Source organism: Cetorhinus maximus, chromosome 16 (assembly GCF_964194155.1).
Source record: "Cetorhinus maximus chromosome 16, sCetMax3.hap1.1, whole genome shotgun sequence".
In the NCBI taxonomy this organism is placed as follows: domain Eukaryota; kingdom Metazoa; phylum Chordata; class Chondrichthyes; order Lamniformes; family Cetorhinidae; genus Cetorhinus; species Cetorhinus maximus.
The window spans coordinates 101,798,837-101,821,081 of record NC_135894.1 but is presented as its reverse complement, the minus strand read 5'-3'; the positions used below and the strand labels follow the sequence as shown (position 1 = coordinate 101,821,081).

General features: G+C 45.7%; 1 protein-coding gene across 5 annotated transcripts in view; it reads left to right on the top strand.

The window, feature by feature from the left end:
* gbe1b (glucan (1,4-alpha-), branching enzyme 1b) overlaps positions 1-22,245 on the top strand; it is a 599,646-nt gene that overhangs the window by 116,762 nt on the left and 460,639 nt on the right. For all 5 annotated transcript variants that reach the window (XM_078560420.1, XM_078560417.1, XM_078560416.1 and 2 more), the window contains exon 3: positions 11,560-11,675. In XM_078560420.1, the coding sequence (XP_078416546.1) occupies positions 11,560-11,675 (116 nt within the window). The remainder of the gene's footprint in view (positions 1-11,559; positions 11,676-22,245) is intronic.

Below are 22,245 nucleotides of genomic sequence, written 5' to 3'. Positions count from 1 at the left end.
GTGTACCTACACCACACGGACTGCAGCAGTTCAAGAAAGCAGCTCGCCACCACTCCTCAAGGGCAATAGGGATAGGAAATTAATACTAGCCTAGCCAGCGAAGTCCACATCCCATAAATGAATAAAAAAAAATCCTGGTGTATTGTGTTCGATTCCAGACACCACTCTTTAGGCAGGATGCCAAGGCCTTGGACAGGGTGTAAAAGATATTTACTTAAATTGTTCTATAGATGAAGGACCTCAGTTATTTGGTGAGACAGGAGCATCTGAGATTCTGCTTAAAGCAGGGAGGTCAAGAGGAGATTTGGCAGAGGTGTTCAACATTGCGAATGGTCTTAAGTGAGAAAATAAGGAGAAGCTGTTTTAAGTGGAAGCAGGGTCAGTAACCACAGAATGTAGATTTAAGACGATAGGCAAAAGAACCAGGGATGATGGAAGGAAAACATTTATGTTGCAAATTGTTGTGAACCGGAACACACTGACTGAAAAGGGTGTTGTTCAATCGTAACTTAATGGTAAAATACTTGAGGGAAGACAATTTTACAGGGCTGTGGGGAAAGAGCAGGAGAATGGGACTAACCGGGCAGCTCTTCCAAAGATGCACAGGCATGATGTGCCGAATGACTGATTGCTATGCTCGTTGATCCTAAGTACTTGGAACACTCTCTTGTGCTTAAGGTGCTATAAAAGTGCAACTGCATTCCTTCCTTTTTTTCCCACTGTAGTCTTTCTGATGGGCAAACAACTGATGCTGCCTGTATTCACATGAGAGTGATTGGCATCTGGTAGAACTGTCGAAAGAGGCAGTGCCAATAAGTAGGGAGCAAATAAGGGAGAAAATTAGAGGAAAGCAGGAGACAGTTTTAAAAATGCAAGTGTGCCAGACAACTTGCCTACAAAAAAAACAATCAAACAGAGAAATAATCATGCTGTAGAGCTTGTGCTGTCAGGCCAACAAACTTTCAGAAAAGTTTAATATGTTCTCCAGTTTCCCAACGAATCCTTACCATGTGAATAACTACCCGTTGTTTGTGAAACGCCTTTAAGATATTAAAAAATCAGTTCGAGTATATATACAGCACAGTAATAAAAAAGCATTTTAAATGAGCCTTGTTTCCGTGTCTGGCAATTTTAATACCACATGTGGGAGTACATATAATATAGTGCTTCTGTTTTGAAGAAAGCTTGCAGGGGCCTGACAGGGGGAGGAGAAGTGCTACCATAAGGGCTAAAATCCTCCATAGAAGATGGTTATTTGGCCCATTGTGTACGTGTCGCCTCTTCGTAAATCCTCCACGGCCTTTGCTTACTCTCACCACCTCCAGTCCTACAACTCTTCAAGGTTACTGGGCTCCCCTAACTCTGGCTTTTTGCCCGCTTCCCACTTCCTTTGCTGCACTGGCAGCCATGCCTTCAATTGCATGGCTCCAAGTTCTGCAATTCCCTCTCTAAACCTCTCCGCCTTGTTACCCCTCTCTCTTTTAAGAAGCTCCTTAAAACCTAGCTCCTTGATCAAACTTTTAGTAATTTGTCCTAATATTGCCTTAGGTGGCTTGGTGTCAAGTTTTATTTGCAATGTTTTACTGTGTTAAAGCTGCTACATAAATGCAAATTGTTGTTCAACTCTTGAATCTATATTTGAATTTAGTGTAGATTTATACGCTTTGATTACTTTCTACTAGGTGATCGAGTCTTATGTGAAACAAGTTTGGAACTTAACTTAATCCTTGGTGTACTTGAGTTCACAGCATTGTATGACCATGGATGTGATTCCAAAAAACTGGGGCCACATTGGAATGAGGAGAAATGCCATGCTCTTTCAGTAGGAGATAGCCGCCTAAGATTGTGATTAAAGTGGGTTGCTGGGACAATATAGATGGCTCTATTTGTTTTATTCATTCGCGGGATGTGGGCTTCACTGGCTGGGCCAGCATTTATTGCCCATCCCTAGTTGTCCATGAGAAGGTGGTGGTGAGCTGCCTTCTTGAGCCGCTGCAGTCCATGTGGAGTAAGTACACCCACAGTGCTGTTAGGAAGGGAGTTCCAGGATTTTGACACAGCAACAGTGAAGGAACGGCGATATATTTCCAAGTCAGGATGGTGAGTGACTTGGAGGGGAACTTCCAGGTGGTGGTGTTCCCATCTATCTGCTGCCTTGTCCTTCTAGATGGCTGTGGTCGTGGGTTTGGAGGGTGCTGTCAAAAGAGCCTTGTTGAATTCCTGCAGTGCATCTTGTAGATGGTACACACTGCTGCTACTGTGCGTCGGTTGGGGGAGTGATTGTTTGTTGATGTGGTGACGGTCAAGCGGTCTGCTTTTTCCTGGATGGTGTCAAGCTTCTTGAGTATTGTTGGAGCTGCACTCATCCAGGCAAGTGGAGAGTATTCCATCACACTCCTGACTTGCACCTTGTCGATGGTGGACAGGCTTTGGGGAGTCGGGAGGTGAGTTACTCATGGCAGGATTCTTAGCATCTGACCTGCTCTTGTAGCCAGAGTATTTATATGGCTAGTCCAGTTCAGTTTCTGGTCAATGGTAACCCCCAAGATGTGGATAGTGGGAGATTCAGTGATGGTAGTGCCATTCAACATCGAGGGACGATGGTTGGATTTTCTGTTGTTGGAGATGGTCTTTGCCCGGCACTTGTGTGGCGTGAATGTTACTTGCCACTTGTCACCCAAAGCCTTGATATTGTCCAGGTCTTACTGCATTTGGGCATGGACTGCTTCAGTATCTGAGGAGTTGCGAATGGTGCTGAACATTGTGCAATCATCAGCGAATATCCAAATATCCCCACTCCTGACTTTATGATGGAAGGAAAGTCATTGATGAAGCAGCTGAAGATGATGTCGAGGACACTACCCTGAGGAACTCCTGCAGTGATGTCCTGGAGCTGAGATGGCTGACCTCCAACAACCACAGCCATCTTCCTTTGTGCCAGGTATGACTCCAACCAGAGGAGAGTTTTCCAATTGACTCCAGTTTTGTTAGGGCTCCTTGATGCCATGCTTGGTCAGATGCTATCTTGATGTCAAGGGCAGTCACTCCCACCTCACTTCGGGAGTTCAGCTCTTTTGTTCATGTTTGAACCAAGGCTGTAATGAGATCAGGAGCTGAGTGGCCCTGGGGAACCCAAACTGCGTGTCAGCGAACAGGTTATTGCTAAGCAATTGCCGCTCGATAGCACTGTTGATGATCCTTCCATTACTTTATTGATGATCTAGAGTAGACTGATGGGACGGTAATTGACCGGGTTGGATTTGTCCTGCTTTTTACGTACAGGACATACCTGGGCAATTTTCCACAAAGCAGTGTAGATGCCAGTGTTGTAGCCATCTGTACCTGAAATGAGAGTTTCAAGTCCTCAAGTTCTTCCAGGGTCATCCTGAAGCGTCAGAACAAGTGCCAAACTCCTCCTTCACAAACTGCCTGACCTTCCACCCTCCATCTTTATTTTGACTGTTAAAGGAGGAGCTCATATGGTTTGTATTCAAAATACTGTCCTTGGCTTCTCAACTCCCTCGCTGCTTTGCTCTTTCTTACCACTGCACTCTGTAGTTTCTCCCTACCTCAGATCTCATCATACATTTCCTTTTAAATGCCCGCTATCTGTTCCCTCAACTTGCTTCATCCCAGCTCTTGAATATTCACCTCTACTCCTTGGCCCATACCAAGTTGCTGTTCTTGTATCTTTCTAAGATTGCCTGTAAATGCCTCCCCTTTCCTCCAACCGTTCCATTCCTCCTTCATCATGTGAATTGAGAACTCAAACCCTCCCCATGCTGACCTCCCTCCTTCTACTCTTCATACGTTTCTGCGCATCTAGAGTTCTGCGACCTGAACCCTCCCCTGTTCTTCTGAAGCAACACTGGCAATATATGCTCTCTAAGGTTGATTTCAGACCCATTCTCCTGGTCTTTAATCTCTCCACAGCCACACTGTATTGTAGTTTGAGATTTACTCCATCACTAATTCCTAACCGCACTGCTGCTTGTTCCCTATTTTCTCATCCCCATGATTGGAGGCTGATCTCTTGGCAACTGTGCCTTGCTCCCTGGAACATGTTCCAAGATCTGCCTTGCTCTGTTACCTCCTTCCCTGCTTTCAGAAGCCGCCTTTAAAAACTCAACTATGGTTTTGGTCTCCTCCCTCTTTCCCTACATTCAACCTCTGCTGCTGAAGCCCAATTCTTGTGTTTATGTGAGCAATGCTGTGTAAGAATAAGCTGATTTGGGATGTAATTGTTGAAAAAAACATCCCACTGCCACACACTTGGCATTTAGATCAGTTCTGTGTGTAAATTTCAGGCTTTTAACATTTGAAAGGCAAAAGTTTTCTTCGAAATAATTATGAAATCTTATGGCACAGAAGGAGGCCATTCTGTCCATCCTGCCTGTGATGGCTCCTTAAAAGAGCAATGCAATTACTCCCACTCACATCTGTGTTTTCCTTATGGCCATGTAAATTTTTTCCTGTTCGAGTATGTATCCAATTCCCCTTAGAATAGTTTATCTCATCCTTAATCTCATACTTAAATCTCATAATCAATAAACAATTGGCGATTGTTTTAGAACACTGAGAAAAGGACTGACCTGGCTTGGAAAAGCCATGGCTCCTGGAGTATGGGCTGAATGGACAGCATAGGTTATGCATCGAAGTGGCTGTGATTGTAGAATTGCTACACACAATTTCAAGAATTGCAACTTATGCAGTTTTGGAAATTGTTCCATTGCCACAGATTTTGAACAAGAATTTTGGAGAGATGAAGATGAATTTCAGTGCCAAGTCCAGCAAGGGTTTTCCAGTAAGCTGAAGTGTTTCCAGACTCTGCAAATGTTGTTTTTGTCTCATTCTGTCTGGCCCCTCTTGTTTCACTCTTTTATAATTATTCTCTTCAGCTGTCCTTCCTTCTCCAAGGGGATAAAAAAGGAACAAAGCATTTTATGGCCAATAAACCCCTTTTGAAGTGTAGTCACTTGATAGGAAACATGACAGCCAATTTACTATCAGCAACATCTTATAAATAGCACTGCAATAATGACCAGATTATCTGTATTGGTGATGTTAGCTGAGGGATCAGTGTTAGCCAAGACACCAGGGAGCAAACAGACATACGAACATATGAATTAGGAGCAGGAGTAGGCCATTTGGCCCTTCGAGCCTACTCCGCCATTCAATAAGATCATGGCTGATCTGATTGTAACCTCAACCCCAGATTCCTGCCTACCCACAATAACCTTTCACCCCTTGTTAATCAAGAATTTATCTAGCTTTACCTTAAAAATATTCAAAGACTGTGCTTCCACTGCCTATTGAAGAAGTGAACTCTAAAGACACTCAACCCTCAAGAGCAAAAAATTCTCATCTGTCTTAAATGAGTGACCCCTTATTTTTAAACAGTGACCCCTAGTTCTAGACTCTCCCACAAGAGGAAACATCCTCTCTGCATTCACCCTGTCAAGACCCCTCAGGATTTTAAAGGTTTCGGTCAAATCGCCTCTTACTCTTCTAAATTCCAGTGGATACAAGCTCAACCTGTCCAACCTTTCCTCATAAGACAACCTGCCCATTCCTGGTATTAGTTTAATAAACTTTCCCTAAACTGCTAACGCACTTATATCTTCCCTTAAATAAAGAGACTAGTAATGTACACAATGCTCCAGATGCGATCTCACCAGTGCCCTGTACAACTGAAGCATAATCTCCCTACTTTTGTAATCAATTCCCCTCACAATGAATGATAACATTCTTTAGATTTGTAATTACTTGCTGTACCTGCGTAGTAGCCCTTTGTGATTCATTCACGAGGACACCCAAATACCTCTTCATCTCAGAGCTCTGCACACACACACCATTTAGATAATAAGCTTTTTCATTCTTTCTGCCAAAATGAACAATTTTACATTTGCCCACATTAAACTCCATTTGCCAGATTATTTGCCCACTCATTTAACCTGTCTATGTCACTTTGTAGCCTCCTTACGTCCTCTTCACAATTGACTTTCCTATCTATCTTTGTGTCATCAGCAAATTTAGCAACCATTCCTTCAGTCCCTCATCCAAGCCATTTATATAAATTGTAAAAAGTTGAGGCCCCAACGGTGATCTCTGTGGCTCACCACTTGTCACACCCTGCCAACCAGAAAAAAAGACCCATTTTATGCCAACTCCCTGCTTCCTGTGAGCTAGCCAATTATCTGTCCATGCCAATATGTTACCTCCTACACCGTGAGCTTTTATTTTTCACAATAACCTTTGATGTGGCACTTTTATCAAATGCCTTCTGGAAAACTAAGCACAGTACACCCACTGGTTCCGCTTTATCCACAGCACATGTGACACCTTCAAAGAACTCCAATAAATTGGTTAAACATGATTTCCCTTTTATAAAACAATGTTGACTCTAACTAATTGTCTTGAATTTTTCTAAGTACCCTGCCATTACATCTTTAATAATAGCTTCTAACATTTTCTCCATGAAGATATTAAGCTAACTGGCATGAAATTTCCTGCTTTCTGTCTCCCTCCCCTTTTGAACAATAAAGTTATATTTGCTATTTTCCAATCTAATGGAACCGTCTCAAATATAGGGAATTTTGGGTAATTAAAACCAGTGCACCAACTATCTCACTGGCTACATCTTTCAAGACTTTAGGGTGAAGTCTATCCGGTCCTGGGGATTTGCCAGCCCATAACCCCAACAATTTTCTCAATACCACTTCTCTGGTGATTGTCATTTTTCTGAGTTCCTCCCTGCCATTTCAGGATTTACAGCTAATTCCGGGATGTTACTTGCATCCCTTATAGTGAAGAACGAAGCAAAATACCCGTTTAATTCATCCGCCATCTCCCTACTTTCCTTTATCAATTCCCCAGATGCACTTTCTATACGACCAATGTTTACTTGGTTAACTCTTTTCTTATTTAAATATGTATAGAAACTCTTCCTATCCGTCTTTATATTACTAGCTAACTTTCTCTTGTACTCTACTTTTTCCCTTCTTATTAATCTTTTTGCCTTTCTTTGCTGTTCATTATATTCTTTGCAATCTTTTGACCTGTGCCCTGTCTTTGTGTAACTATATGCTTTTTCTTTAAGTTTGATACAGTCTTTAACTTTTTTAGTTAACCACGGATGCAATGTACATATTCTGTGTATTTTGAAATATCCCTTCAACTGTTTACCACTGAACCTCTCCTGCGCTTTCAAAAATGGGGTAAATGGGACATCAGTTTAGTGTCTCAACTGAAAGATAGCACCCGCTTCAGTACTGTACTGAATGCTCAAGCCTTTTTATTCATCTTCCATGGGATGTGGGGATTGCTGGCTAGGCTAACATTTTTATTGCCCATCCCTAATTGCCCTTGTAAAGGTGGTAGTGAGCTGCCTTCTTGAACCGTTGCAGTCCATGTGGTGTAGGTACACCCATAGTGCTGTTGGGGAGGGAGTAACAGGAGTTTGACCTAGCGACAGGCGATTAGTTCCAAGGAAAGGCAATGTAGTTCCAAGTCAGGATAATGTTTGGCTTGGAGAGGAACTTGCAGGTGATGGTGTTCCCATGCATCTGCTGCCCTAGCGCTTTTAGGTGCTAGAGGTCGCGAGTTTGGAAGGTGCTGTCGAAGGAGTCTTGGTGACTTACTACAGCGCATCATATAGATGGTAGACATTGCCATTACTGTACGTCAATGGTGGAGGGAATGAATGTTGAATGTGGTGGATGGGGTGCCAGTAAAGTGGGCTGCTTTGTCCTGGTGTCGAGCTTCTTGAGTGTTGTGGGAGCTACACTCGTCCAGGCAAGTGGGGAGTATTCCATCACACTCCTGACTTGTGCCTTGTAGATGGTGCACAGGCTTTGGGGAGTCAGGAGGTGTTAGTTACAGCTAAATTCCCAGCCTCTGCTTTTGTAGCCACAGCATTTATATGGCCGGTCCAGTTAAGTTCCTGGCCAATGGTAACCTGCTGGATGTTGTTAGTGGGGGATTTAATGATGGTAATGAATTACAACAGGAAATGGTTGGATTCTCTCTTGTTGGAGACGGTCATTGCCCGGCATTTGTGTGGCGCAAATGTTACTTGCCACTTATCAGCCCAAGCCTGAATGTTGTCCAGGGGAGGCAGTGGTAATCCAGAGACCCAGAATAATGTTCTGGGGACCCGGATTCAAATGCCACCATGGCAGACGGTGGAATTTAAATTCAATTAAAAACTGGAATTAAAAGTCTTTTAAAACTATTGCAGTAAAATGCCATCTGGTTCACTAGTGTCCTTTAGGGAAGGAAATCTGCTGTGCTTACCTGGCCTGGCCTACATGTGACTCCAGACCCACAGCAATGTGGTTGACTCTTAAATCATTAGGGCAATAGTCGGCGACACGCACACCCCACGAACAAATAAACAAAAAAGGTCTTGCTGCAGTATCTGAGGAGTTGTGAATGGTGCTGAACATTGTGTAATCATCAGCGAACATCTCCACTTCTGACTTTATGATGGGGGTAAGGTCATTGATGAAGCAACTGAAGATGGTTGGGCCTGGGACACTACCCTGAGGAACTCCTGTTGCGATGTCCCAGGACTGAGATGATTCACCTCCAGCTGCCACAACCATCTTCCTTCATGCTAGATATGACTCCAACCAGTGAAGAGTTTTCCCCCTGATTCCCATTAACTCCAATTTTGAATCCACACTCGGACAAATGCTGCCTTGATGCCAAAGGCAGTCACTCCCACCTCGCCTCTTGAGTTCAGCTCTTTTGCCCATGTTTGGACCAAAGCTGTAATTGGGTCAGGAGCTGAGTGGCTCTGGTGAAACCTTCCATTGCTTTGCTGATGGTTGAGAGTAGACTGATGGGACAGTAATTGGCTGGGTTGGATTTGTCCTGCCTTTTGTTTATAGGACATACCTAGGCAGTTTTCCACATAGCCAGAGTGCAGCTAGTTCTGGAGCACAAGTGTTCAGCACTATTGCTGGATATTGTTCAGGGCCCTTTGCAGTATCCAGTGCCTTCAGCCGTTTCTTGATATCACGTGGAGTGAATTGAATTGGCTGCAGACTGGCATCTGAGATGCTGGTGACCTCAGGAGGAGGCCGAGATGAATCATCCACTCAGCACTTCTGGCTGAAGATTGTTTCAAATGCTTCAGCTTTGTCTTCTGCACTGATGTGCTGACCTCCCAGATCATTGAGGATGAAGGTATTTCATCATTTGTTAGCAGTAAGGCAGAGAGACAGTGGCCCATCCCAATTGGCAAGAGTGGACAAAACTTTGGTGAGAGAATTTATTGGGATTTGGGGAGAAGAGGATGCAGGACACTTCCGCACACACCAGTTAACCAACACGTTACCAGCTAAGGGTGGATCGAGACCAGCAACAGGACTTATTTGGCTAGATGCAATATGGGAGGAAGCATAAGTGTTAGGATTAGGAATATAGGAGCAGGAGAAGGCCATTTAGCACATTCAGAAGTGGAGCCTCCTCCTCCAGTTAGTTGTTTAATTGTCCACCATCATTCATGACTGGATATGGCAGGACTGTAGAGCTTAGATCTGATCTGTTGGTTATGGAATTGCTTAGCTCAATCTATTGCTTGCTGTTTATGTTGTTTGGCATGCAAGTAGTCCTGTGTTGTAGCTTCACCAGGGTGACACCTCATCTATAGGAATGCCTGGTGCTCCTCCGGTCATACTCTCATTCACTCTTCATTGAGCCAGGTTCGATGCCCTGACTTCCTGGCAATGGTAGAGTGGGAGATGTGCTAGGCCATGAGGTTACAGTTTGTAGTTGTATATGATTTTGCTGCTGCTGATGGTCCACAGGGCTTCATGGATGCCCAGTTTGAGTTGTTGGATCTGTTCGAAATCTGCCCCATTTAGCATGGTGGTAGTGCCACGCCACACGATGGAGGGTGTCCTCAATATGAAGACAGGACTTTGTCCCCACAAGGACTGCGTAGTGGTCACTCCTGCCAATATAGTTGTGGACAGGTGCATCTGCATCAGGTAGAGTGGTAAGGACGAGAACAGTTGGGTTTTTGCCTCTTGGTTCCCTGACCACCTGATGTAGAACCCAGTGTAGCATCTATGTCCTTTAGAGCTCGGCCAGCTCAGTCAGTGGTGGTGCTACCGAGCCACCCTTGGTGATAGATATTGAAGCCCTCATCCAGAGTACCTACTCTGCCCTTGCCAGCCTCAGTGCTTCCTCCAAGTGGTGTTCAACATGGAGGAGTACTGTATCGTCAGCTAAGGGTAGGTGGTAATCAGCAGGAGGTTTCCTTGCCCATGTTTCACCTGATGCCATGAAACTTCATGGGGTCTGGAGCCAATGTTGAGAGCTCCCGGGGCAACTCTGTCCCGGCTGTATACCACTGTGTCGCTACCTCTGCTGGGTCTGTTCTGCTGGTGGGACAGGTCATACCCAGGGATGGTGATGGTGGTGTCTGGGACATTAGGTACGATTCTGTGAGGATGACTATGTCAGGCTGTTGTTTGACTGGTCTGTGGGACAGCTTTCCCAATTTTGGCACAAGCCCCCAGATGTTAGTAACGAGGGCTTTGCAGAGTCGCCAGGGCTAGGCTTGCCATTGATATTTCAGGTATCTGGGTCGATACCAGGTTATCTGTCCGGTTCCATTCCTTTCTGTAGACTTTGTAGCGGCTTGCTTAGGCCATTTCAGAGGGCAGTTAAAAGTCAACCATATTGCTGTGGATTTGGAGCCACATGTAGGCCAGACCAGGTAAGGCCGGCAGATTTCCTTCCCGAAAGGGCACTAGTGAACCAGGTAGGTTTTCACGACAATCGACAATGGTTTCATGGTCACTGTTACTGTAGTTTTTTTTAATTCCAGTCTTGATTTTAAATTCCACCAGCTGCCTTGGAGGGATTTGAACTCCTACCCCCAAAACATTCACCTGGGCCGGCATCATTGCCAGTACAACCGCCTCCCTCTCTGGAAGAGGACAAATTTTTGACTTGGATGCATGAGTGTTACCTATTGAACCACTGCTGACGCCTAGAGTCTTTATGAACGAAGCCTGGCATCACTCAGTCTCTGCTTCCTGTCTACCCCTGCCTTCTCTCCTGCTCTTTTTAAAAATTCATTCATGGGATGTGGGCATCACTGACGAGGCCAGCATTTCATTCCCCATCCCTAATTGTTCAGAGGGCATTTAAGAGTCAACCACATTGCTGTTGGTCTAGAGTCACATGTGGGCGAGACCAGGTAAGGACAGCAGATTTCCTTCCCTAAAGGACATTAGTGAACCAGGTGGGTTTTTCCAACAATCGACAATGGTTTCATGGTTATCTTTAGACTTTTAATTCCAGATTTTTATTGAATTCAAATTCCACCATCTGCCGTGGTGGGATTCGAACCCAGGCCCCCAGAGCATTACCCTGGGTCTCTGGATTACTAGTCCAGCGACAATATCACTATGCCATTGCCACCCCATCTACCTTGGTTGTACCTGCACTGTGGGTTTTGGGCAGTTCATTTAAGTCTTTTGATAATCATATAAAAATTCTGTGCGGCCCAATTGTGATAAAACTCTACTTTTTCTCTAGATGACTGGAATGCTACTTCACATCATTTCAAGAAGTTGCAGTATGGAAAATGGGAACTCTACATCCCACGGAGTGCGGATGGTTCATCTCCAATCCTCCATGGATCCAAGCTGAAGGTGAGCATTTTACAATGTAATTTTACTTGAAAAGAGTAATGTTTTCAACATCAATAAACGGCTTTGTTATTTTAGGATTTTTTTCTCGTTGCTTATTTGCAAAACATAGTGTTTTTCCATATCAAGTAGCTTTTCCCTAATGTTTCCCTTGAAGGGTTGTGGAGAAGAGGGAGACGGTGAGTTCAGTATAAGGACAGCAGTTGTTGTACAAGTAACTTAATTTTTTTTGTGTGAAAAGGCCAACTAATTTTTCCAGTAGCTCTGTTCTACAAAGTGATTAACTGTTGATTTATACTTGGTGACCCCACAGCCTAAGAGGTTCCTCAACTTGCAGTTGTGGTTACTTTGAGGGAGTTGTGAACATTCTAGGTGAAGGACAGTTTGTGACTATGGCTAACTTTGGGGAAGGAAAGCATTTTTCCACACAAAGGGCAGTGGATATCTGGTCCACCCTCCTCTCCCACCAAAAAAAAGTTGAGTCTGGGGTCAGTTGGAGCTTCCAAGACCAAGATGGATCAATTTTTTTAGGCAAGGATAGAGTTATGGAATACAAGTCCCTTGAGTTAAAATACAGATCAGCTGTACATTCATTGAATTGCAGAACAAGTGCTGAATGGCCTTTTCCTGTTCCTATATTCCTAATCCCAACACTTAAGTTTCCTCCCATATTGCATCTAGCCAAATAAGTCCTGTTGCTGGTCTCGGGCCACCCTTAATTGGTAACAAGTTGGTTAACCTGTGTGTGAGGAAGTGTCCTCCACCCCCCTCCCCCCAAACCCCCAATAACTTCTCTCACCTAAGATTTGTCCACTCTTGCCAATTCGGATGGGCCTTTGCCTCACTGCTAACAAGTGATGAAACATAAAAAATAGGAGCAGGAGCCAATCATTCGGCCCTTGGACCCTGCTCCGCCATTCAATGTGATCATGGCTGCTCTATCTTAACGCCATACTCCCACACGCTCTGCCTTTAGAGTCCAGAAATCTATTTCCTCCTTAAATATATTCAGTGAATTGTCGTAGAGAATTCCAGATTCACCACCCTCTGAGTAAAAGAGTTTCTCCTCATCTCAGTCGCTTCCCAGCCTTGGTCACCCTGCAGCCATGTCTCCGTTATCGCAATCGTATCGTACCCGTTTACATCTATTTGCGCTGTTAATTAGTTTACCTTATTGCAAATGCTGCGTGCATTCAGATATTGTGCCTTTAGACTTGACTTTTCAACATTTTTACTTTTTTTTGCACTATGGTTCTATTTGCTGCTAGCCCTTGTTTCCCCTGTCTTCCACTTTTGCTTTCTTCATTTCTGTCCTCCTCTCCTATCTTTGTGAGAGGAGAGTGAGAAAGGAGGACCCCGGGACAGGCAGTCAGCAGCACCTCAAGGAGAATGCGAGTGGGGACCCTGGGTCAGGCAGGGGGGAGGCGATGGCGGAGTAGGATTGTCGCTGGATTAGTAATCCAGAGACCCAGGTTAATGCTCTGGGGGCCTGGGTTCGAATCCCGCCATGGCAGATGGTGGAATTTGAATTCAATAAGAATCTGGAATTAAAAGTCCATGAAACCAATGTCAATTGTTGTAAAAACCCATCTGGTTCACTAAGGTCCTTTAGGGAAGGAAGTCTGCCGTCCTTACCTAGTCTGGCCTACATAGGACTCCAGACCCACAGCGATGAGGTTGACTCTTAAATGGCCTAGCAAGCCACTCAGCTGTAACAAACCGCCGCAAAGACACAAAGAAGGAATGAAACCGGACGGACCACCCGGCATTGACCTAGGCACCGGAAACGACAATGGCAATCACAGCCTTGTCGACCCTGCAAAGTTCTGCTGACTAACATCTGGGGGCTAGTGCCAAAATTGGGAGAGCTGTCTCACAGACTAATCAAGCAACAGCCTGACATAGTCATCCTCACGGAATCATAGCTTATAGATAATGCCCCAGACTCCACCATCACCATCCCTGGGTATGTCCTGTCCCACTGGCAGGACAGACCCAGCAGAGGTGGCGATACAGTCGGGAGGGAGCTGCCCTGGGAGTCCTCAACATCGACTCCGGACCCCATGAAACCGCCTGCTAATTACCACGTACCGCCCTCCCTCAGCTGATGAATCAGTGCTCCTCCATTTTGAACATTACTTGGAGGAAGCATTGAGGGTGGCAAGGGCGCAGAACGTATTCTGGGTGGGGGACTTCAATGCCCATCACACAACTGACTCAGCTGGCTATGACATAGCTGCTAGACTGGGTCTGCGGCAGGTGGTGAGGGAACCAACAGGAGGGAAAAACATACTTGACTTTATCCTCATCAACCTGCCTGCCTCAGATGTACCCGTCCATGACAGTATCGGTAGGAGTGACCACCGCACAGTCATTGCGAAGACGAAATCCCACCTTCACGTTGAGGATACCCTCCATCGTGTTGTGCAGCACCACCACGCTAAATGGGATAGATTTCAAACAGATCTAGCAACTCGGAAGACTGGACATCCATGAGGCGCTGTGGGCCATCAGCAACAGCAGAATTGTACTCCAATACAACCTGTAACCTCATGGCCCGGCATACCACACACACTACCATTACCATTAAGCCAAGGGATCAACCCTGGTTCAATGAAGAATGCAGGAGGGCATGCCAAGAGCAGCACCAGGCATACCTAAAAATGAGGTGTCAACCTGGTGAAGCTATAAAACAGGACTACTTGTGTGCCAAACTGCATAAGCAGCAAGTGATACACAGAGCTAAGTGATCCCACAACTAACGGATTAGATCTAAACTCTGCAGTCCTGCCACACCCAGTTGTGAATGATGGTGGACAATCAAACAACTCACTGGAGGAAGTGGCTCCACAAATGTCCCCACCCTCAATGATGGAGGAGCCCAGCACAGCAGTGCAAAAGATAAGGCTGAAGCATTTGCTACAATCTTCAGCCAGAAGTGCTGAGTGGATGATCTATCTCAGCCTCCTCCGGAGGTTCCCAGCATCACAGATGCCAGTCTTCAGCCAATTCGATTCACTCCACGTGATATTAAGAAACAGCTGAAGGCACTGGGTACTGCAAAGGCCAATGGCCCTGATAATAGTCCAGCAATAGTGCTGGAGACTTGTGCCCCTAGCCAAGCTGTTCCAGTGCAGATACAACACTGGCACCTATCCGGCTATGTGGAAGATTGCCCAGGTTTGTCCTGTACACAAAAAGCAGGACAAATCCAACCCGGCCAATTACTGCTCCATCAATCCACTCTTGATCATCAGTAAAGTAATGGTAGGGGTCATCAAAAGTGCTGCACCTGTTTAGCAATAACCTGCTCACTGATGCCCAGTTTGGGTTCCGCCAGGGCCACTCAGCTCCTGCCCTCATTACAGCCTTGGTTCAAACACGGACAAAAGAGCAGAACTCCCAAGGTGAGGTGAAAGTGACTGCCCTTGATATTAAGGCGGCATTTGACCGAGCATCAAGGAGATGCAAATGGGAATCAGAGGGAAAATACTCTGCTGGTCGGAGTGATACCTAGCAGGGAAGAAGATGGTTGGGGTTGTTGGTCAGTTATCTCAGCTTCAGGACATCACTGCAGGACTTCCTTAGGGTAATGTCCTCGGCCTAACCATCTTCAGCTGCTTCATCAATGACCTTCCTTCCATCATAAGGTCAGAAGTGGGGATGCTCACTGATGATTGCACAATGTTCACCATTCGCAACTCCTCAGACACTGAAGCAGTCCGTGTCCAAATGCAGCAAGACCTGGACGATATCCAGGCTTGGGCTGACAAGTGTCAAGTAACATTCGCGCCACACAAGTGTCAGGCAATGACCATCTCCAACAAGAGAGAATCCAACCATTGCCCCTTGATGTTCAATGGCATTACGATCACTGAATCCCCCACTATCAACATCCTGGGGGTTACCATTGACCAGAAACTGAACTGGACTAGCCATATAAATACTGTGGCTACAAGAGCAGGTCAGAGGCTAGCAATCGTGTGACGAGTAACTCAACTCCCCAAAGCTTGCCCACCACCTACAAGGCACAAGTCAGGAGTGTGATGGAATACTCCCCACTTGCCTGGATGAGTGCAGCTCCAACAACACTCAAGAAGCTGGACACCGTCCAGGACAAAGCAGTACGCTTGATTGGCACCACATCCACAAACATTCACTCCCTCCACCACCGACGCACAGTCACAGCAGTGTGTACCATCTACAAGATGCAGTACAGGAATTCACCAAGGTTCTTTAGACAGCACCCTCCAACCCCATGGCCACTACCACCTAGAAGGACAAGGGCAGCAGATAGATGGGAACACCACCAGCTGGAAGTTCCCCTCCAAGTCACTCACTATCTTGACTTGGAAATATATCACCGTTCCTTCACTGTCGCTGGGTCAAAATTCTGGAACTCCCTTCCTAATAGCACTGTGGGTGTACCTACACCACATGGACTGCTGCAGTTCAAGAAGGCAGCTCACCACCACCTTCTCAAGGGCAATTAGGGATGGGCAATAAATGCTGGCCCAGCCAGCGAAGCCCACATCTCACGAAGGAATTAAAAAAAGTCAACAGCACCTAGGGGATCCCGTCTGTCTAAAGGATCTAGCATCAAGTCTCTACTCAAATAGGAGTAAGGGTAAAAGAAAAGCAAGGGTCCATATTTTCTTTACTTAAAATATGCCTGGGGGGGCTCAGTCCTGTGATTTGCACATCCTGCGCTATGTGGGAAATCCTAGATGCTCCTGGCGGCCTGGATGACCATTTGTGCAGGAGTCGCCTCTGACTGGAGCAGCTTGAGCTCCAGGTATTGGAGCTTGAGCGGCAGCTGGGGGCACTACTGTGCATTCACGAGGCTGAGAGGTTCGTGGCTAGCATGTTTCAGGATGTGATCATCCTGTAGCTTAAGAAAGTGCAAGCAGAGATGGAATGGGTGACCGCCAGACAAAAGAAGGGGACCAGGCATGTAGTGAGGGAATCCCCTGAGTGCATCTCGTTTGCAAACAATTTCTCGGCCTTGGAAAATGGTGAGAGTGAAGGTTCCTCCCTGGAGGCCAAACAGAACCAAGGCCATGGCACTGTGAGTGGCCTAGCTGCTCAGTGTGGAAAGGCAATAGTGAGGGAAGTAAACTTGACTCCAGGATGGTATGTTGCCTCCTGGGTGCCAGGGTCAAGGATGTCACAGAATGGCTGCAGGACACTCCCAAGGGGGAGGGTGAACAGTCAGAGGTTGTGATCCATGTTGGGACCAATGATGTAGGAAGGATGAGAAATGAGGTCCTGCATGCAGACTTCAGGGAGTTAGGTAGGAAATTGTAAAGCAGAACTTCAAAGATAGTAATCTCCGGATTGCTCCTGGTGTCACACAATAGTGAGTATAGGAACAGAAGGATAGAGCAGATGAATGCGTGGCTGAAGAGATGGTGCAGGAGGGAGGGCTTTAGATTCCTGGGGCATTGGGACAGTTTCTGGGGAACGTGGGACCTGTACAAGTTGGATGGGTTACATCCGAACAGAAGCAGGACCAACATCTTTGCAAGGAGGTTTCCTAATGCTGTTGGGGTGGATTTAAATGAAATTGGCAGGGGGTTGGAAAAGTAGTTCAGAGGGGAGAGATGTTGAGATGGAATTAGAAGGTAAAACGTTAGTAAATGTGTCCGGAAGGCAGAGGCAACATAGGTTAGATAAGAAAGAAGTGAGTTTAGCAAGGCTAAATGGAATATATTTTAATGCGAGGAGCCTGAGCAATAAGACAGGCAAGCTGAGGGAACAGATAGGCACGTGGGACTATGAAATGATAGCTATGACCGAAACTTGGCTAAAAAAAGGGCAGGATTGGCAGCTCAACATTCCTGGTTATAGAGTATTCAGATTAAATAGAGAGGCGGGTAGACGAGGAGGGGGCTTGTAATTTTGATCAAGGAATCAATTATAGCAGTGAGGAGGGATGATGCCTTGGAAGGATCATCAGATTAGGCCATATTGGCAGAAGTAAAAAACACAAAAGGCAAACACGCTGTTGGGTGTGTATGATAGGCCCCCAAACTGTCGGAGTGATAGAGGATCAAATTTCAGAGAAATGTAAGAATAATAAGGCAGCAATAGTAGCAGATTTTAACAACTGAAATATTAACTGGGGCAGTTTTAGTGTGCGAGGTAGGGAGGGAGCAAAATTCTTAAATTGCATCCAGGAGAACTTTTTTAGTCAGTGCATAGAAAGCCCAACAAAGGAGGGAGCAGTCCTAGACCTAATATTCGGAAATAAGCCTTCCACCTGCCTGGGCTCATCGGTAGGGGAGCATTTTGGAGATAGTGACCATAACTCAGTTAGATTTAGGATAGTTATGGAAAAGGATAAGGTTGGTCTGGGAATAAAAGTTCTAAACTGGGGAAAGACTAATTTTACTAAGATGAGATACGATTTGGCCCAAGTGGACTGGAAGCAGCTACTTGCAAATAAAACTGTCTCAGAGCAGTGGGAGGCATTCAAGGAGGAAATAGCCAGAGTAAAGGGCACACGTGTTCCCATAAACCAAGTCCGGAGAACCCTGGATGTCAAGGGACATAAATGTTAGGATTAAGAAAAAAAGAGAAGCTTATGGTAAATACTGAGGGCTCAATACGGCAGAGTCCCTGGAGGAGTATAAAAAGTGCTGGGGGGACTTAAAAAGGGAATTAGGAAAGCTAAGTGAGTGCAAGAGAAAGCATTGGTGGGTAGAAGAAAGGAAAACCTAAAGGGGCTTTTTAAATATATAAAGAGCAAGAGAATAACTAGAGAAATAGTAGAGCCAGTTAGGGACCCTAGAGGTAATCTGTGTGTGGAGCTAGAAGACGTGGGTACAGCCTCAATGAATACTTTGCGTCGGTCTTCACAATAGAATAGGAGGATGCAGGGATAGACATTAGGGTGGAGGACTGTGAAATATTAGAGGAAATTAGCATAGAAGAGAGGAAGTACTAGTGGGTTTAGTGGGCTTAAAAGTGGATTAATCCACAGGCCTGGATGAGATGTATCCCAGGCTGTTGAAGGAGGCAAGGGAAGAGATATCAGGGGCCCTGGCAGTAATTTTCAAATCTTCTCTGGCCACAGGTGAGATGCCAGAGGACTGGAGGACTGCTAACATTGTCCCATTATTAAAAAAGGGATGAAGGGTTAGACCAGGAAATTACAGGCCAGTCAGCCTAACCTTGGTGGTGGGGAAGTTACTAGGAAGAATTCTGAGGGACAGAATATATCTATGCTTGGAGAGACACTGATTAATCAGGGATAGTCAGCATGGATTTGTTAAGGGAAGGTCGTGTTCGACAAATGTGATTGAATTTTTTGAGGAGGTAATCAGGAGTGTTGATGAAGGTAATGCATTTGATGTGGTCTACATGGACTTCAGCAAGGCTTTTGATAAGGTCCCTCATGGCACACTGGTCAAGAAATTAAGAGCCCATGTGATCCAAGGCAAAGTGGCACGTTAGATCCAAAATTGGCTGAGAGGCAGGAAGCAGAGGGTGATGGTAGAGGGATGTTTCTGTGACTGGAAGTCTGTTTCTGGTAGCTGGGGTCCTTGCTGTTTATGGTGTACGTAAATGATTGGACTTAAATGTAGGGGACATGGTCAAGAAGTTGGCGGATGACACGAGAATTGGCAGGGTGGTAAATAGTGAGGAGGAAAGCCGTAAACTGCAGGAGGATATCAATGGACTGGTCAGGTGGGCAGAGCAGCGGCAAATAGAATTTAACCTGGAAAAGTGTGAGGTAATGCACTTGGGAAAGGCTAACTAGGCAAGGGATTACATTGTGAATGGTAGGATCCTGGAAAGTACTGAAGATCAGAGGGAGCTTGCTGTGCATACATACCCACATATCCCTGAAGGTAGCAGGGCAGGTAGATAAGGTGGTTAAGAAGGCATAAGGGATGCTTGCCTTTATTAGCCGAGGCAGAGAATACAAGAGCAGGGAGGTTATGCTGGAACTGTATAAACTGCTGGTTAGACCACAACTGGAGTACTGTGTGCAGTTCTGGTCACCATATTATAGGAAGGATGTGATTGCACTGGAGAAGATGCAGAGGAGATTTACCAGGATGCTGCCTGGGCTGGAGGGCCTGAGCTGTGAGGCAAGATTGGAAAGGCTGGGGTTGCTTTCCTTTGAGTGGGGACCTGATAGAGGTGTATAAGATTATGAGGGGCATAGATAGAGTGGATAGGAAGGCACTTTTTTCCATTAGTAGAGGGGCCAATAGCCAGGGGGCATAGATTTAAGGTAAGAGGTAGATGGTGAGGAGGGGAATTGAGAAATCTTTTCACCTGGAGAGTGCTGGGAGTCTGGAACTCACTGCCTGAAAGGGTGGTTGAGTCAGAAACTCTCGTAACATTTAAGAAGTATTTAGATATTCATTGCATTGCTATAGCCTCCAGGGCTCTGGGCCAAGCGCTGGAAAATGGGATTAGTGTAGTCAGATCTTTATTGACCAATGTGGACATGATGGTCCAAATGGCGGCCTCCTGTGCTGTAAGCGTCTATTGTTTCCCACTCTTGTGCCTCCCCGCTCAGTTCCCATCCCTTGCCAATCTAGTTTAAACCCTCCCCTACAGTGCTACAAATTGTGAGGTTATTGGCCCCCGTCCTGCTGGGGTACAACCCGTACAGCTTGTACAGTTCCTATCTTCCCCAGACTTGGCCTCAATGCCTCAGCCATCTAAATCCCTCCCTCCTGCACCATCTCTCCAGCCATGCATTCATCTGGTCTACTCTCCTATTCCTCATCTTGCTAGCATGTGGAACTGGGAGTAATCCTGATTACTCCCCTTGAGGTCCTGCTTTGTATTTTATTTCCTAGCTCCCTACATTCTGCTTCAGGACCTCATCCCTCTTTTTAGCTATGTCTTTGGTACTGATATGGACCACTACCTCTGGCCGTTCAACCTCCCCCTTCAGAAGGTCTTGGAGTTGGCTCAGTGACATCCTTCACCCTGGCACTAGGGAGGCAACATACCATCCTGGTGTCACGTCTGCAGCTGCAGAAACGTCTATCTGTTCCCCTTAGGCTAGAATCCCCCATGACTCTTATTCTCCCACTATTTTTTTCACCCAGTATTTTTTTCTCCCTTTTCTCCCCCTCCCTGTGCAGCTGAGCCACTCATGGTGCTACGGACTTGGCTCTTGCTGCACTCCCTTGAGGAACCATCTCCCCCAGCAGTATCCAAAATGGAAAATCTGTTAGAGAGGGAGATGGACCCAAGGGAGTCCTTCACTACCTGCCTAGTACATTTACTCTGCCTGGCGGCCACCCATTCCCTTTCTGTCTGTGCACTCTTTATCTGCAGTGTGACTACCTCATTGTATGTGCAATCCATGAGGATCTCATCCTTACAGATGCTCTACAATGACTCCAGCCGCAGGTCTAGCTCCGAAACACGAATTCCGAGTAGCTGCAGCTGGAGACACTTCCTGCGCACGTGGTCGGCCTGGACACTGGAAGTGTGCCTAACTTCCCACATCGCACAGGAGGAGCATTCCACTTGGCCGAGCTGCCCTGCTATGATTTACCATTAAATTACTCCCTTTACTTTTACTTCCTCTAGTTTTGAAAATATCAAAGACAGAAGAAATACTCACCAGATCCTACTTAGCCAGGCCGCTGCTCTCCTTACTGAGGAAAGGTAGAAAATGAAAGGCTCCCTCTTTCCCTCTCAAGCGAACTCCCTCTCTCACCAAACTCCAACTGAAGTACTCTAATGCAGCCCAAAGTAGCGCTCCAGCGCAGACAATAGCAACATTGTAGATGGATTGCTTTTATGCAATCTGAATTGTGCTTCTGTATTTAACTAGCTGCAGCTGCCATCAGAGCCTGTATAACCCCTGTTTTAAAGCTGGACTAAAACTCACCATCTTGGAACTCAAAGATCAACTTTTAGTTCGTTGCCAAATTAGAGAGAGAATAGATGTTCGATAGAAATTAACCCTTAAAACTACCTCTGTCACCAAAATCCAACTAAAGCACTCTAATGCAGCCCATAGCAGCGCTCCAGTGACGGTACGGGGGCAGATGCAAGGGTGAATTCTTATGAATGAATGTCTTGCCTTTACAAGCCCTGAAAAGGAGTGCATGTGGATTGAGTTTTGGGAACAGTTTAGTGGATTTCCTTTGTACACACTCCTTTTAACCAAATTATTTTGCGCTTTGCTTCATACCGCTTTCTGGTGGCAGTGGTAACCCTGTATTGTGCTGCTAGTGTTCTTAATTTACTGTAGCTTTTTTTCTGGGACAGATTTATATGCTGGCAGCAACATTGGACTGGCTTAGCCAGCGGTATCCACATCCCATGAATAAATTTTTAAAAGTTGGACTGAGTGCACGTTTGTAACAAAGACAAGTTTGGTTGCCCTAAAGTCACATTCTCAATCAGACACTGGCTTTGTACCTTCTCCAGTATCTGCGAGGTATTGGTACAAGCCCACAGGGCGAAAACAATCAAATACTGGTGGTGCTTAGAATATCTTGTCTGACTTAAGGAAATTGTTTTGCCTCTGGAGGCAGAAAGTGAAGTAACCCTCAAAAGTATCCTGTAATTGTTCAGCAACAAGAGC